This window comes from Eucalyptus grandis, chromosome 5, assembly GCF_016545825.1.
Source record: "Eucalyptus grandis isolate ANBG69807.140 chromosome 5, ASM1654582v1, whole genome shotgun sequence".
NCBI lineage: Eukaryota > Viridiplantae > Streptophyta > Magnoliopsida > Myrtales > Myrtaceae > Eucalyptus > Eucalyptus grandis.
In genome coordinates, this window is record NC_052616.1 from 55,495,308 (window position 1) to 55,512,831 (window position 17,524).

At 40.0% G+C, this 17,524-nt stretch overlaps 2 protein-coding genes across 2 annotated transcripts; both read left to right on the forward strand.

Annotated features, from left to right (window-relative positions):
• The first annotated feature begins 12,562 nt into the window (after positions 1-12,562).
• LOC120294044 (cysteine-rich repeat secretory protein 1-like) lies at positions 12,563-13,088 on the forward strand. The gene is made up of 2 exons (XM_039313919.1): positions 12,563-12,987; positions 13,040-13,088. Exons 1-2 carry the CDS (start codon positions 12,563-12,565, stop codon positions 13,086-13,088), a joined length of 474 nt encoding a protein of 157 aa, XP_039169853.1.
• On the forward strand, positions 13,020-17,084 carry LOC104445468 (putative receptor-like protein kinase At4g00960). Its single transcript, XM_039312392.1, has 7 exons — positions 13,020-13,370; positions 14,898-15,029; positions 15,415-15,542; positions 15,687-15,897; positions 15,990-16,227; positions 16,318-16,468; positions 16,548-17,084. Exons 1-7 carry the CDS (start codon positions 13,139-13,141, stop codon positions 16,893-16,895), a joined length of 1,440 nt encoding a protein of 479 aa, XP_039168326.1. The 5' UTR covers positions 13,020-13,138; the 3' UTR covers positions 16,896-17,084.
• The last annotated feature ends 440 nt before the right edge of the window (positions 17,085-17,524 follow it).

The following is a 17,524-nucleotide window of genomic DNA, read 5'->3' on the forward strand; positions in this document are numbered from 1 at the left end:
ACGAACAGTAACGCTATTTTTTTTCTTTCTCTTTCTCTCTACTCACGTTGGGATAAGTACACTAATGGTGCCATAAGTTGTGTACGGCGCTCACTTTGGTGCCAAAAATTTCCGTCGGATCACTTAAGTGCCAAAAAATTTGAAAACGCTCACTTTGGTGCCAACGCCGATCTGAACGCCAAAATCTGACGTGGCCTTTTTTTATTAATTTCTTATACTGATGTGGCTCGCCGGAAAGTCCAGTCAACAAGTAAACCACCAAACGACGTCGTTTGGTGTCTTAAACCCCAAATCGAAACCCTAAATCCCCATATTGAGAGAGAGAGAGAGAGAGAGAGAGAGAGAGAGAGAGAGAGAGAGAGAGAGAGAGAGGCCATGGCGGCGGTGTTGTCTTCTTCCCGAAGAACAACACCAGCGCAGAGAGAAGCCATGGCAGCATCATCTTCTTCTCCGAAGAACAACACCAACAGAGAGAGAAGCCATGGCGGCAGCGTCTTCTTCCTCGAAGAACAACACCAGCACCAGCCACTCTTTGAACAGAGCCCAATCCACCATCTCCATATGCACCTTCCTTGTTTCCCTCGCACTCCTCGTCTTCTCTCTCTCTCTGCACCTTCATCCCCCTTCTTCCTCCTTCTCCTCTGCCCTCGCCTCCTATTTTCCCATCAGTTCTTGGCTGAGCGATGGTGGCCGAGCACAGTGGTCAAGCGACGGTGGCCGAGCACGGTGGCCAAGCGACGGTGGCCGAGCAAGCTTGGTCAGCGAGGATGAACAAAAAAAAACCCTAATTTTAATCACAAATGAGCTATACAGCGTCGTTTTCCTAAGCCATCCACATAGGATGGAAAAACAGCGTCGTTTTCTTAAGTAGGAAAGAAAACGACGTCGTTTAAAGAGTTTATCGATTTTTTTTAAATATAAAGTCACGTAATCATTTTGACCGGAATTTCTCACCGGTGGCACCAAAGTGATCGTTTTTCTCGATTTGGCACTTAAGTGATCCGGTGGAAACTTTTGGCACCAAAGTTAGCGCCGTACACAACTTATGGCACCATTAGTGTACTTATCCCGCTCACGTCCTCTTCTGCTAACTTTCCCTTTTCTCTGCAGTTTGTAGGAAAAGAAAAGAGAAAAGCTCTCTTTTGACTAAAGATGGACAATGGAGAAAGCCCCTTTTTTTAACTTTCTCCTGCACCCTTTTCGCGAATTCTCTATCAATTTCTCGCACTAATTTTTTTCAAATTTTTCTGGTCCTCCCCCCTGTCATGAAAAATGAGCCTCTCTTTTATAGTGATTCAAAACGGTATCTTTACATGGCATTTCCCAAGTTACCATTTCTTGTCACATTAAATCAAATCTGTATGATTTGGCAATCAGCTCCATTCCTGCCCATTTTTCACTTGATTTCAAAATTGTTGCTGCATTTAACAAAATCCGGACATCCATCAGAATTCCATATTTCTTTGCATAATTCAATCAAATCAATTTCTCCCATTTTCATTTTTTTTTCTTTTTATTTGTTCAAAATGCAATTTTATTTTTCCAAAATTAGGTGTCAACAACTGGGTAAGACTAGAACCTAAAATCCCGAGTTTCTCAAGACACAAGTTTCTAGTTATTTTACCAGTTTAAGGTCCTCCTATGGCAAGAGCAATTGCTCAGACATGGATTGTTCATGAGACCTTCAAAAGGACCCTATCTCCACTTTGAAAAAGACAACTACATGAACTCACCAATTAAATCAAATAAAAGTGATCATTAGTTGTTGCGACCAAAAAATGACCGAGTCTTCTAAGTGGACATGACATCAATACAAAAATCGATATTAAGTGATTATACCATCCATAAGTCATTGAAATGCTTGTTGATCGCCAAGATAATCGATGAACATAGTACAATTATCGACATATGATAATGACTAATCAATGATTGATACTTAGATAAATTTAGATAAATGTTAAAGTCAAAAACCAAAGACAATAAAGATGTCGATTAAGGGTTAGATCAAGTGACAATTGAGAAGTCATAATGGCTTGTAGAGAAGGTCCACGTGCAGTGAGGGAGAGCAATCATGGAGTCTAAACTATGGAAATGCAATTGAGTCCAATCAAAAATGAAGAGTTGTAGCTACTTATAGATAAGTTTGACATGCAATCATGGATTATGGTCATAGAGCCTAAAATCGTGGAGATACAATTGTAATCTTTAATGTGAAAATTAACCACTTAGATAGGGTGACATTTTGTAATACACTATATGAGCCACATTGAATCATTCAAAGGAGGACACAATCAACCACACAAACTATGCATCTTTTAGCTTATCCATTTATTTTTCAGTTCCAAAATTTACTTTCTTCTAAAGTAATTAGTCGTAGATCTTGGTTACACCTTCTACTTCCTGTGCCAAAGAACCCAATTCAATGATGTTGACACCTATTTAAAAAAAATAACAAAAAAATAACAAAACAACAACAACAAAAAAAAAGAAAGAAAAAAAAAAAGAGAACTCGAGGGCAGCCAGGTTGGGCCAAATCCGACCTCAACCCAACTTGCCTCTCCCTTTTCTTCTCTCACACGCACACAGCTTGGCCCAACTTCCCTCTCCCTTCAACTTGGTCTGCGACCTAGTCATCTTCGTGCCCAAAATCCTGCAAAAAGGGAGCGGGAGAAAAGACAACAGCAGAAGCAAGGGAGTAGAGGAGGAGCAAAAGATAAGGGCAAAAAAGACAGGAGCAGAAGAAGAGCAAGAGGAGCACAGATCGCGATAGAGAAGAACGACCGGGAAAAAAGAGCGACCGAGGAAGAACAGAGAGGGCAAAAGAGAGGAAACGAGAGGGAGAACAACAACGGAGAAGGGGAGAAACAGGAAAAAAAGGGGGGGAGACAAAGCCTTTGGAGGTCGACCAAGGAGCCAAGAGCCCCGGGATGCCTTGCCACCACCAAAGAGCTGCCTATCGATCGTCAATCGCCGCCATTTCCTCCGGAGCTTCAGTTGGGCATTATGTCGAATGCCTGGTGTGCGTGTGCTTAACCGAACCGGTTAGAGCTCGCATCAACTCTTTCAAGCAAGCTCCAGCCCTTCTCCTGTCCTCCTTTGCATTTCCTACTATTACGGTACACCTCGCTACCCCTTTCGACTCGCGTTCAAGTCTCAACCAAAGCCAAAAACCTCTCGGTTCGATCATGCCCACCACCTGCTCACCAAAATACCCAGTCAAAAGTCAGTTTTTGTTTCCCACATTTAGAGATCTAGCACGATCAATAGGCCACTAGAAGGGACACCATCGTCTAGCCGTAGGACGAGCGTCGTCCTTCCCCCCATACAAGGCGGCGTTGTTGTGCCCAAGCCGGAGAACCGCCTGGGCACGGCGTCACCTCCTCTGGTCGGGCCCGGCCCATTCGAGCGGGCTGATCAGCCTACCCCCAACCGAGCCAAACCTGACTCAGCCTGGGCGAAAATAGTAAAAAATATTACATTTTTATTTTTTATTTTAAAAAATTTTAAAAAAAAGTAGGGTTTGGTTAGGAATCGTCATGTCTTACCTTCTTAGTGTAATTAGGCATTTATTTGCTCGTATATTGATTATATCGCATGTTTAATTTGCTTATTTTATCATGTTTAATTGCACGTGCTAAAGTTGACTGCAATTAGGATTTTGGTTGCAAATTGTTACTTTAATGATTGCATACATGCATGATCCCCTCACATGTTAGTGGATAGGTATAAAGTCAATCTAAACTGCCTAACAAATTTTTTTTCTTTTAAAATGAACAATATTAGGTACCGAAAGGGCACTAATTGGTTAAATAATGTGACCAAGTCTTCGACTCTAGATTCTCTGGTTGTGTAAGAAATGAGGTACACTGCCATACCTCACTTGGTTTCTAGCCAACCCCAATAGGCTAGTGGTCACTCCTTATTGCAAATGTCTTGAGAACATGCCGATGTCACGCGAGATATGGGCTTGGGAGAGCTAAGCCTAATCTTGGACCATAGGCCCGTCCTTTAAGCAATACCCCTAAACCTATTTCCTCCCCCCGAGGGGTAGGTCGCGATAGCTTGGCGACTCCGCTGGGGACTTAGTTTAAACCTTAAAGGACTCAGGCATAATTCTATCTTGTTTAAAAAAATGTTTTTGTTTGGCAGCAAGAATATCGGGTACGTCCCTAATGCGAGTGTTAAATGTTTATGCAGTTGGGAGTTATAAGAGGAGAAGTGATTGTTAACCCCTTGTCTTGCAAGTTTGGAGTTGGGAATGAGTGTTTATGTTTTGAAATTATGAAGTGCTGCTTGCTTATAGATTGTCATGTCCATGTTCCCTGCATTGCACTACACCATGACATACTACCTAACATCAAACCTGGGCCGTATAGGATCACTTATGATGGTGTTGAAGTGGATACCACTCCGACTACAACCATGTAGTACGAGCCACCCATCTCAACCCCAAAATTTCTTTCTTGATATCAAAAGTCCCCACCTTGGTCTGCAACCACGCGACACAGGTTGGTTCTTTGACGAAGCTGGAGTTATAGGAAACACGACCTAGCTGCAATCTTGTTGGTTCAGTCCAGTAATCCTATGGCTCTATTTTGAGCCATATATAGTAGAAATCAAACTATGTCCCACACGTATGTCTATGTAATAAAAATAAGATAGAGAGAGAGAGAGAGAGAGAGAGAGAGAGAGAGAGAGAGAGAGAGAGAGAGAGAGAGAGAGTCGTCCGCCATTGTAAGTATCATTCTTCTTTTTATTCGCTTTTTTTTATTATTGAATTTTCATTTAAAAATTCGCGGAGACCAATCAAATGTCCTTAGTTATGTAGGCTTATAATTGAAAAAAATTGACAATCACTCTTGATAAGTGAACATTGAATGCAAGTTCTAAACACTTTGATTTGGCCCTATTGAACACATGATTTTGTTTAAATTTCTAATTATAGGCTCAAAATCACATCTTTAAAAAAAAAAAAAAAAACTTTCAAGTTGCGATTATAATGGGGCACAAAATTTGAAATTATATTTTTAATCAAATTCTATCATTCTCACATTTTGGGACTGAAATGCAAATCACATTTTGTATACAAATTTCTCAAAATAGAAGTCACTTCATTTTTCTAGGAGTAAAATCACAAATCAATCTTTCAAAAATCAATACCACTTTTGCATATGAAACTTTTGGAATAGAGTGGATATTCGATTGATAGCCATTGATTGATCTTTTAATGATGCCCCTTCTCTTATGACTAATCTTGGTGAAATACCAAAATCCCATAATAGAGACTATGGGGTATGAGCTGTCGTCTCGATTTTGCTATAAGAGGCGACCGCATTGAAAGATTAATTTTTCATTTACATACTAACATTGTCGTCTTTTTGTAGGTTATGCGTGATGCTCCTTGACATTCTCGTGTTTGACCACATAGAGAAGTGAATTCTAGAGCTAGAACGAGTTGACTTTTACTCTTATCTATGCAAAAGTTTCTTGTATTTTATCATTATTTTATTCTTGTTAAGAATCATGTTTTCCATTTTGGGTTTTGATTGCGAATCCAATTGATGCTATTGTAAATCATGCAACTCACATTTTTTAATGATGCAATTCAATTTCGTGAAAATCATTTTAATATAATTAAAAAAAACTCAGAAGTGTTTCAAACAAACCTTTATGTCTAACTTCAAAATGTTTTGAAAATGAATTTTGAGAAAACTTTGCTTAAAGCCCTCTCTTCATGTGGTCGCTTTCTCAGGTAGAATGAGCAGTTTATTTGAAATCGGCATCTACCCCTTCTAAAAGATAAAAGTTTAGGCTCATGGAACTCGAGGAGCAAACATGCGTCAAGGTTTTGTCAGCGCCAATCTTCCATAGAAGCGGAACGAAGTTGAATTCCGTTCTAGGAAGTTTCTTTATTTGGAGGTTAGGCATCGCCATCACTAGATTTTTTTTTAAAGAGCTTTATCAAGAGACACATCATATGTTACTAAAAGGCTAGCACTAGGACTCTTGCACATTTTGGCAATTAAAGCATTTGAACATTTGGTTGCAAGAACTTTCTAAAATCAACTTTAGAGATTTGTGGAGTTTGGGACACCTAGAATGCCATAACTTGGCACGGGGGATACTTAAGTGCCATAACTTCAAAAAGGTACACTTAAGTGCCAATTTCGAAGTTAAATGGAACACTTAGATGCCATTCCGGCAAAAAGCCAGCCAAATGGCTGACGTGACAATTTTCCAGCAAGTTTGGTCTAAAACGGCGTCATTTTGCATGCTTTGACGTGGCGAGAAAATGCAAAAATGACGCCGTTTCGTGTCTGATGTGTAAATAATAATATAAAAATTAATTAAATTAAATTTAAACTTAATTTTATTTAAAATATTCTATAAAAAAGGGAGGCCGAAGGGGGCGGAAGAGAGGCTAAGCCCTTGCCGCCGCCACCTTCCCGCCTTCGCCGGAAGGGCCGACGATCAAGGGGGAGGGTCGGCCGGGTCGCCGGCCCTCGACCGACCGGGCGGCGGCCAGATCACAACGAGGGCCCGCGAGCCCTCGCCAAATCTGGGGTAAGGGTCGTAGCCGTGGCCCGGATCGGGCGAGGGCTGCGGGCCTCACCCTCCCCGCCACCGTTGGGAAGGGCTGGCGGCGGAGGGGAGGGGGCGAGGCTCGCGGGCTCTCACCGCGATCCGGCGGGGCTCACAGCCCTCGCCACCGGTCGCCCGGGGCTGGCGACCCCGATCGACTCTCCCCCTCCGTCGCAAGCCCTTCTCGGCGACGGCGGGGAGGCAACGGCGACGAGGGCTTAGCCCTTAGCCGCCCCCTTTCGGCCTCCCTTTTTTTTTTTTAAGTTTTTTAAAAATTTTAGAATATTTTAAATAAAATTAATTTTAAATTTAATTTAATTAATTTTTATATTATTATTTAAACATCATACACGAAACGACGTCGTTTTTTATTTTCTCGCCACGTCAACGTGTAAAACGACGCCGTTTTGGACCAAACTCGCCGGAAAATTGCCAAGTCAGCCATTTGGCCGGATTTTCGCCGAAATGGCACCTAAGTGTTCCATTTAACTTCAAAACCGGCACTTAAGTTATCTTTTCGAGTTATGGCACTTAAGTGTCCTCCGTGCCAAGTTATGACACTTGGGCTGTTCTTCTGCCGAGATTTATGTCACTAAATGCTATTTTGTTATATGCTTTATCGCAAGGAAATGACGCAAATGCCTTAAGTGCCAAAATAGCCCTTCAATCCCGTTCACTTTGCATGATGAGACAGATGAAAGAAGTTGCCAAGCATCCAAAAAGGTGAATTCGAACCAATTATCCATTTTTGATACTATTTCTGACATGACTTTCTTTTTATTGTCAATGAGACATCAAGAGTACCAAGTTTTGTAACGTTCCAACAAACGCGATGGAGCATTATTAAGTCCTCTCATCTTAAACATAAAAAGATTCAAATGAGACAAAGGGTAATATTATCCCTTCCTCCGTAAGAGATACCTTGGGATGTTGATCGCCCAACTTTAGAACAAATATGTATTCCGTTCCTAAACTTGATTCTCTTTAGCATAAAAAAATGACATATCCTTTTATTTGGAAACAATGTTTGCTAGAAATCGTTGACATAGACGCTAGCCGTTATATATGGCATGATTGGTTCTAACGTGGACAATTTCTGTAAAATTAATCTTAATTTTCTGATTTTTTCTTTTCCTTTTTTCTTTTTCCGATTTACTCCCGGAAAGGGCTAGCAAGGGCCATTGTGGATGGATGCCCCCGACGATGGGGAGCGAGGGTCACAGCCATTTGCAATGTCCCTCACCAGCCCTTTTTGGAAGTGAACGGCAAAAAGAAAAAATATATATATAAACTACTCATAAGAGATTCAAAAATTTTAAAAATAAACAATAAAATAAAGGAATCATCCACATCATAAATTTTGACGAATTGAAAAGACTAAATTGGCATATCATCAAAAGGTTTATGACAAAATTAGCAAACTAAAAGGTTTAGAATTGTATTGGCCAGCTTAGTTTTAGAACGTCTGGGATAAATTTTCCTTTATTAGTAACTACAAAGTTTACCTTTTGTACCACCGCCTGCGGTGGCCTAGATGGATAAGAGCTCCCATGACATCTACCCAAGACGGAGGAGTTTCCCGTGGGACACACGGGATCTTAAGCGCGACATCGAGATGGTGGGTCCTCCATTAGCGTCGCCCTAGGGTTTACCCGCTAGCTACCGGCTGTACGGAGTTCCCTGGGTATCAAAAAAAAAAAAAAGTTTACCATTTGTTTTATTTAGTCTGCAGAAGTCCGTCAACAGAGTTGAAAATCAACCTCTCACCACGCCGAATCGTGACCTGTTTGCTATCTGGGCACCCGTGGCGGGCCTCTGAAGTGGTATTGTTGCTGCATTTGGCGCCATCATTCACGGAGAGATCGCCCATGAACTTTGTTTCCGATAGCCCTCTCGTAAAAGCCGCAATAAAGATGGGCTTTCCTCGATAGAGAAGTTAACAGATTGTTAAGACTAGCCCGAGACGGCTTCTCACCGATGGTTATGTCGGATTGCAAGCAAGACTCGCCCGCGTTGTAATCCGAATCGGCATGAAAAGGACTCTGAAGCTGATAATATCTTGTACTCAGCAGTGCCGAGGCTGATCCACTTTGTGCCGGTTCATGCAAAGTTGGGGAGAATAGGAGATCAACGTCCTGGAATAAGAAATGTCTAAAGGAAGTTAAAGGGTCCATTTGTTTTACAGAAAATAGGTAATTTGGAAAATATATTCCTAAAAACATCTTTTACATCGATCGAGAAAAGTAATTAGCGAGAAATATTATTTTTATTGACAATAATTTATGTCTCAAAATTTTTGGTGAACCATGAAAGTATTTATCCTTTTTGTATGCGATACAGGATCATTTTCGGAAAAATATTTTCCAAATCACTCATTTTTCACAAAACAAATGGAGCTTAAGTGAGATTTGGAATGTTGCACTAGAACTCTTGATGCACTTCTACCTAGAAACACTTTACTTTCACATCCAAATAATTACTAACTTTTGATGTTAGTAAGTTTCAATTAATCATAGAGAGAGTAAGTTTTTCACATTAGTAAGTAACTTTCCCTGCAAAAAACTTTTCTAAGCAGCTTATTTGCCATGTATGTTAAAAAGCTGGACTACATATAGCCATACCTTAACCGGAAACTTTTATAATCAGTAGTTAATAGCCAACTAAAAAATCGAAATTTGAGGTCAATGTTCTACTTAGGAATTCCAAATACGGTTGATCCATTCAATAACAATTATTCAATCTGCAAGTTCGTTCTTCATTTCTTTTTTCTTACTGTGTTGAATTATTCCTCAAGAAACTTTGCGGTCGCCCTTGGTTTACCGTATCTTATTCTCCCATTCCAATTAGCACTACCCTTTAGGTGTCTTTGATCTTGATTAATCCGTCTAAGTCAGTAAATGATCACCACTTTTCAAACTATTCCGTTCAAATTTAGAATATTATGAAAATTTTAAATATTACCCAAAATTCCATATAAATGAATTTACGGTCAATTCTGAAAAAGAAAACGCAGCACATAGTTCGTGCTCGTCATGGAAGGGCGCTTTGACCCGGGCCATAAGGACGCGTGTTGGAAAAGATCAACTTCGAAGATTCTATTGTTTCCATTTTCGTAATAGTCCGAGTCAACTCAATCTCAATCATCGGTCATAAGATATATTATACAATATAGACTGCAACCTTCGTAGCAATTGCTTAAAGTCAATATGGAATAGTAGTGGCCCGGTCTTGAGGCAAAGATAAGCGTGTTATCACATAAGTCAAGATCAATGATAAGTGAGTGGGCATGATGATTCATGCAAATATATATATATATATATATATATATATATATATATATATATATATATATATATTATAAAAAATTTAGAGAGAAGCGGAAAAGTCGGAATTTGATCGAACAGATTGTTGCACACAATTGAATATTTCACATAATTTTATGGGCAAATGTTCGAAATCTAGGCTCTATGTTGTGTGTTCTAAGCTATGTAGCATTTAAAATGCTGCCGTGATGAATAATCTATATAACAAACTTATTTTAAGTGGTCGGGAAAGCAAACGTCCTGAACACAAATTTGATGTTGATATTGGACGTTGAAGTTAACCAAAACCCATGATTCGCTTTAGGAACACCATTCTGATTCGTTCAAAAGTTTTTCAACATAAGGACGATTATCGAGCAAGAGGGGCAAGTTTGAAAAGGAAAAGGCTAATGCTAACATTTGTAAAATAATAATAATAAAAATAATAAAAATAAAATGTTGTTAGTTGATAAGTGGGAAGAAGGTTCTCTAGACCCATTAAATGTTTCGAGTTGGAAAACTATCCAAAACAATTGTAAACATATTGTTCAACGGTCAATTCAATCTTAAATCTTTCAATTTTATCAATTTAATTCAAAATCTTTTGATAATTTATCGATCCAGTCCAAATATTTTAACAATCTACCAATTTAATCCCAAACATTTTTACAATGTGCTAATTTAGTCTTAAACATTTTAATCATTTATTAATTTAGTCCTTCCGGCCAATTTTGGTTAGAAATCATTGACATGACAATCTAGTTAGTGACAATCATCCTACTTGGCACAGCTAGTGCCAACATAAATAATTTTTACAATTTTAAATTTAATTTAATTTTCCTTAATTTATCATAATTTTTTGTTCTTTTCTTTTTTCTTTTATTTTTCTTACTCTCTAGTGAGGTCACTGCTCGACTAGGTGAGGGTCACAACTCCCTCACCGGCCATAGGCGAGGGCATCCTAACTCTTGCCCAAATATAGGCAAAGGTGTAGCGACCAAGGTCGGCTAGCGACCTCGTTGGCGGAGAAAGAAAAGAGAAGAAGAAAAAAAAGTAAAAGAAAAACGAAAAAAAAAAAAAAAAAAAAATTAAATAATTCAGAAAAAAAATTAAAAATTAAAAATACAAAAAATTTCCATGTCAATGCCAAACAAAACGACACGGGACAACTACATTGACTAAACTACCGCATCAACAGTGTTCAGCCAAAATTATCGGGAATGACTAAATTGATAAATTGTTAAAAAATTTAACACTAAATTGGCACAATTAAAATGTTAATGACTAAATTGGCAAATCATCAAAAAATTTAGAACTGAATTGGGTGTTGTACAAAAGGTATAAGACTTTTTTTTACAATTATCCGCGTTTTGATATGATCTTGGAGAAAGAATAATACTAGGTGTACTCAAACTTCTTGCAATAATAATTCACTCAATGACGAGAAATGTTTTAGCAAGAAAAATTCTAAGCTCGTGTTAGTTACGTCACACAAAACGAGCAAAACCAAGCAGGAAATAATGAAGTACAGCCCACGTCTCATCTGTGGCGTATTACGTTAGACTGTTGTTATGCTAAAGTAGCAAATTGCTGGAATTTCACGAATAAGATGTTGCACACTCCACCAATCATAGCGAAAATATCGGTCTCTCCTCATTGCCCAAAAGATTGCTGGGTTATTAAGGTCTTTAAAGACTTTTCGGAGGTTTTCAACAATACAGCGGATGTCTTTCGGTCGGGTAATAATCCGTCTAGCAACCATTGATTTTTTTTTTCATACAGGCGTCAGTGAAATTAGCAAATAAGGAGGGCGATTCCTTCTTAAATGAAGCAGTATTGGTCATGAAGGCAAAATTAGTCAAAAAGTATAAGAATATTCCATATGTTTGTTTGTGTCCACTATCTTAAATTCAAGGTTAAGTTGAATCAAAACTCTGCTCGTTCCATATTAACAAAATTTGGGGCTTGTGAGGATGTCTAAGTGGAATAGATATTAGCGATGTTGAGAAATTGGTTCTAAAATATGTCCGATGCATATACCAATTGATTTGAGACGATGAATGCTTTCACACGAGTAGAGATGGCGCCTTCACCAAGCAATGCCTAGTGTATGTCAATGCTTCGTAAAAAGAAAGATACCCCAATGGCTTTTGCTAGCTCGTTGTCTTCATCTACCAGTGAGACCGAGGTGTAATTAATAACGAACTACATTAACTCCATCCAAATAATCTGCCATGACGACAACGTCGACATTCTAAGTTGATCACAAAGCTGAGTTTCGTGTTTCTCAATCCTTTCTACCATGGCTCATAACTTATCTATCCCTCGGGTTCATTGTATCATCATGCCCACGTTCCGTGCTAGCCAAAAGATTTTGAAAGATAAAAGTAGATGTTCGACTGCGAAAAATATAGAAATAGCTGGTTGAGGGTTCAAAGAGTTACATTCATCTGGCCTCCATTTGGTCAATCCCTGGTTTTCTAGAAAAGACAAAGAAAAGATTCAATGATTTCGCACGTATCAAAATTCAAGCCGCCACAACCCCCATTCCAAGTCAAAAGTCGCGGCCGAAGCAGATTCGACCAGGCGAACTTTAGTAGGAGCTACACAAATTAAAAGCTATTAATCAAGCTATTAATCAAGGAGAGGCCCGAAACACCAAAGAAAAAAAAAAACAGATGGATCCTCGGAATCTCCGTCTCTTGCTTATTCTCGTGTTTGCTTCCACCATCGACGCCCAAGATCTCTTCCCAAAGCCGTACTGCGGTTCGACCGGCAACTTCAGCGCCGACAGCACCTACCAAACCACCCTCACCGCCCTCCTCTCCTCCATCTCCACCACCAACTCCTTGTCCCTCACCTACGGCTTCTTCAACGCCTCCTCCGCCGTCTCCGGCGCCTCCCAAACCCTCTATGTCATCGGCTCCTGCCGCGGCGACCTCATCGCCGAGAGCTGCCGCACCTGCCTCAATGGCTCAGCCTCCGACATCCGCGATCTATGCCCCCTCCAGAAGGAGGCGGTCCTCTACAGCGAGAACTGCACCGTCCGTTACTCCAACACCTCGATCTTCCGCACACTCGAAACCGACCCTGACTACCAGCTGTTCAACGTCAACAACGTCACGAGCCCAGACACGTACAACGCTGCGCTGCAGACACTGCTGGACCGTCTGCGGGGCGAGGCGGCGGGCGGCGGCTCGCTGAGGAAGTACGCGACGGGCAACACATCGGTGGGTTTCAACACGATCTACGCGATGACACAATGCACGCCGGACTTGACCGACCAGCAATGCAGCGACTGCCTGGTGACAGTCATCGGGAGACTGGGGCAGTGCTGTGCCGGGAAGATGGGAGTGAGGATCATGGCCCCAAGTTGCCAGTTCCGGTACGAGACCAATGATCGATTCTTCGACCTGGTTGGCGAGCCACTTCCGCCGTCGCCCACACCGCTATCACCGGCGGCAGACGCACCGCCTCCTTCGCCAGGTTTGTGTTATTTTTTTCTATAATTCGAGTGGATTAAAATCATCTAAATTATTAATTATGTGGATTTCACATGACATTTACACCGTAAACCGTTCAAATATGCTCAATTTAGATGTTCTTTAGATCATGTAATTTTCTTGGTTGGATAAACGCGTTTTTGCCAAACACGGGTGGGTTGGTCCATATTTTCGACAAAAGAAGGAATGGTTCCCTAACTCTAATCATTGATGCATCTCCAAGCTGTCATGAGATTTTTAAAGTCCAGGCTAGGGTAATGAATCATTAGCAGATCTTCCTTACTTCTCGTCAGTCATTCACCCCTTTTTGTCAATTAATATAAACGCAAAAAGTTCTTTGACACAGCGAAAAAAATGGGAAAGAAAATTTCGAGGCCATAATTGAAACATTCGTGACACGCACTTGCATGAGATCTTAGATTATTACTACAACTTTGCAGTATCAGACGTCAAAGGAAAAGAGAAGCCGAAACTTACCTTAATTGAGCTTCATCGTCTGAAGATGAAGTTAAAAAGAATTAGATTGATTAGCAATATTAGACATTCTAAGAAGTTTTACTGAAAGCTTTTATTTAAATAACGAGGCGAACTTTTATTGGGCGCTGAAAGAAATTGGACCGATGATGCATTAAATGATCAGCAACCAATTAGAAATCAGCACGTCATTTAATCAGAGGGTTTTGGTAAGATCTCTTATGACATAAAGCATTCCTCGAGATTGAGTTAGATAAGAAAATCCTCTATATTTTTTATATCTAATTATTTGGTCTTAATCCTAAAGATAGACGGCTGTATTCTGACCTTTCAAGTGTTTTATAATGATAAGATAGGACGGGCCAAGATTTTTTTTTTTTTTTTTTTTAAAGAATCAAATGAATGAAAACTAAGACCAAAGCACGATGGATTCGAATACAGCTGCCGTGAGGGTGACCCAACCCGGCAACGACCGGCGTGATTGTTGTCGTATCCAATGTCCATCACAGTAATAGAGCAATGAATTAGGATTAACATTAATTTTTCTCCCTTCTCTTTTATTCTTTTCGTCGGTGTTCCTCATGCATATAGTGGTCCCGTATGTGCATATGGGGAGCATCTAATAACTCGGCAGAAATCTTTGACCTGAGCATTTGCAAACCAGCATTGGTAGTTCTAGCTCCACTCGGTTTCTGTAAACCGTTGCACTGCCATTACTCTGATTCCGTAAGAAATTCATGAAAGTAATGAACTTGTGGTTGAAAAGGTAACCGATTATACCGAAAACTTCAAATTCTAGAGAATAATGTGTTATTTTTCAAGTGTTAATGCTCTCCATTAGACGAATCTTGGTAAAACGACAAAATCCAGAAATCCAAATAACTTTCCCTCGAGTTATCAAAGAATGGTGCAATGTATGTTTAAAATGTGTTCCGTTTCCACTTTCTTTGAAATGGCGCTTGAGTGATTTCTCCAGTGTATTACTATGTAATCGGTAAGCAATGATCCTAAACATGATGTGCCTTTGCTCAAGCAGGTGGAAAGAGCAGTTCAACGAAGACTGTGATCATTGCAGTTGCGACAAGTGCTTCTGCGGTCCTTGTTATCGGCGTTGTCATACTCCTGATAATGAAAAGGAAGCGGAAGCAGCCCAGACAAAGAGTTGAAGGTGAGTCTGACTTTTGGCATTGGAACAGCTACTGTCCATGAGGTTTAAAGGATCATGAAATTAATGAAGTTGACTATTTACTATGCTTTTCTACCAGCACGATATTGACAATTAGGCCAACATTTTCCATACAAATTGGGTTGAGAATTCCAGAACATGGAATTGATATTTCGAACTTTACATTCATGCGCACCACTTGGACATGTCCAATTGCACATTTCTCATTTACTGTAGTTAGCATAAACTGATTGAGCAGGCCAAAATAGGAAGTTGATAGTAATCCCTGCAGGTGCAACTCTTTATCCTAAAAGTTTGACAAGCTTTTATCATAAACACTATGATAAAGACATCCATGCTCTGAATGACTTCATATTTCTCTTTATAGGTGAAGTTGAGGATGAAATAAGCACGGCAGAGTCACTGCAATTTGATTTTGGCACTATTAGAGCGGCAACTGATAACTTCTCTGATTCCAAGAAGCTTGGACAAGGCGGTTTTGGTGCTGTTTACTTGGTACTAATTAACAAAGCATCCTCTAGTCACTTCTATTCGAAATTCAAGCAACAAAATAGTCATAGATGACATCAATGTGATACTCTTCTAAATGCTTCAATTATATATCGATACTCATGAGGATCTAATTTGATGAAATTTTAGGGTCAGCTCTCCAACGGACAAGAAATTGCGGTAAAACGGCTGTCACAGAATTCTGGACAAGGAGAAGTAGAATTCAAGAATGAGGTCATGTTATTAGCTAGGCTACAACATAGGAACTTGGTCAGGCTCCTTGGTTTTTGCCTAGAAGGAGTTGAGCGGCTTCTCATTTATGAGTTTGTGCCCAATTCAAGCCTTGACCAGTTCATATTCGGTATGTTTCTCAAGTTGTCATTCCTGAAATCAGATCCTCATGAAATGGTTAAGGGACTTCTTATAGAATGCGATTTTCAACAAAATGTGTAGATCCCTTGAAGCGTGCAAATCTCGGCTGGGATAGGCGCCACAAAATAATAATGGGTGTTGCTCAAGGGATGCTTTACCTACACGAGGACTCTCGACTTCGTATCATTCATCGGGACCTCAAAGCCAGCAACATTTTGTTGGACTCAAACATGAATCCTAAAATATCAGATTTCGGTATGGCGAGGCTGTTCGAGTCGGACCAAACTCAAGCAAAGACAAACCAAGTCGTGGGGACCTAGTAAGTGCCACAACCACCTATAGCCAATGCTTACCAAAATAACATGGGAAAACTATAGAGCTAATATGATGGATTTATTGTGATGCACAGCGGTTATATGGCACCGGAGTATGTAATGCATGGAAACTTTTCTGTCAAGTCCGATGTCTTCAGTTTCGGAGTGCTAATTTTGGAGATTGTGAGTGGTCAAAGGAACAATCTTTTCCAAGCGGGCGATAACACAGAGGTCCTCATAAGCTATGTGAGTATAAGAACATATCTTCTTATTTTGCATATTGTTTCGGAGATCAATCTGCTCAATGTTTGTCATATGTTTGCAGGTTTGGAAGAATTGGAGGGAAGGAACAATATCAAATATCATTGATCCCTGTATAACTTATAATTTGAGTACTGAAATTGTGAGGTGTGTCCACATTGGTCTACTATGCGTCCAAGAAAATGTGGCTAATCGACCGACAATGGCCTCAATCCTTCTCATGCTTAACAGCCACTCCGTCACACTCCAAGTGCCATCACAACCTGCGTTCTTTTTGCACAGCGGCAACGAGTCCGATATGTCATCAACGCAAGATTACAGTTCGAGAGTGCCTGAGGTCGACAAATCAAGAAACAAATCAAACCAGTTCTTGAAAAAGGAGGCCTCCATGACCGAGCCATATCCACGGTAGCCTTGACAAACGGTAGATAGTCATAGTGTGCCCTAAGCGTTAATTTGTGTGTTTGTCATGGTTTTCAAATTATCAAATTTACATTCTCATGATTTAATTATTCCCAGCAATTACTGTTTTTGTGTAGTGTTTAAGTGACATACTGAGCCAGATTTTACGCATCAAACTAGATGCATTTTCCAATTTAGTCATAGGCGTGCCTTCTACATGTATGTCCATGTTAGTTAGAATTGCTATTTTAACATATAGCCAAAACAGTTAAATTGGCTAAGAGTCGAACCTAAAATCACGAGTTTCTCAAGACACAAATTTCCAACTATTTTACTAGTTTAAGGTTCTCCTAAGGTTAGAGCAATTGCTCAAACGATGATCGTTCATGAGACTTGAGAAGGATCTATGACTACTTTGAACAAGACAACTACTTAAACTCACCAATTAAATCAAATAATAATGAACATGAGTTGTGGACACCTAAAAATGATCGAGTCTATTTTAATCAGCAGCGCAGCGAAAGCGGATCATAAATTTACAATTATGTCGGGAGCTATAGAAATCGATCGAAATAAAACGAGGAACAATAAAAGAAAAGGACATCAGAAATTTACGTGGTTCGATCCGAATGTCGAAAT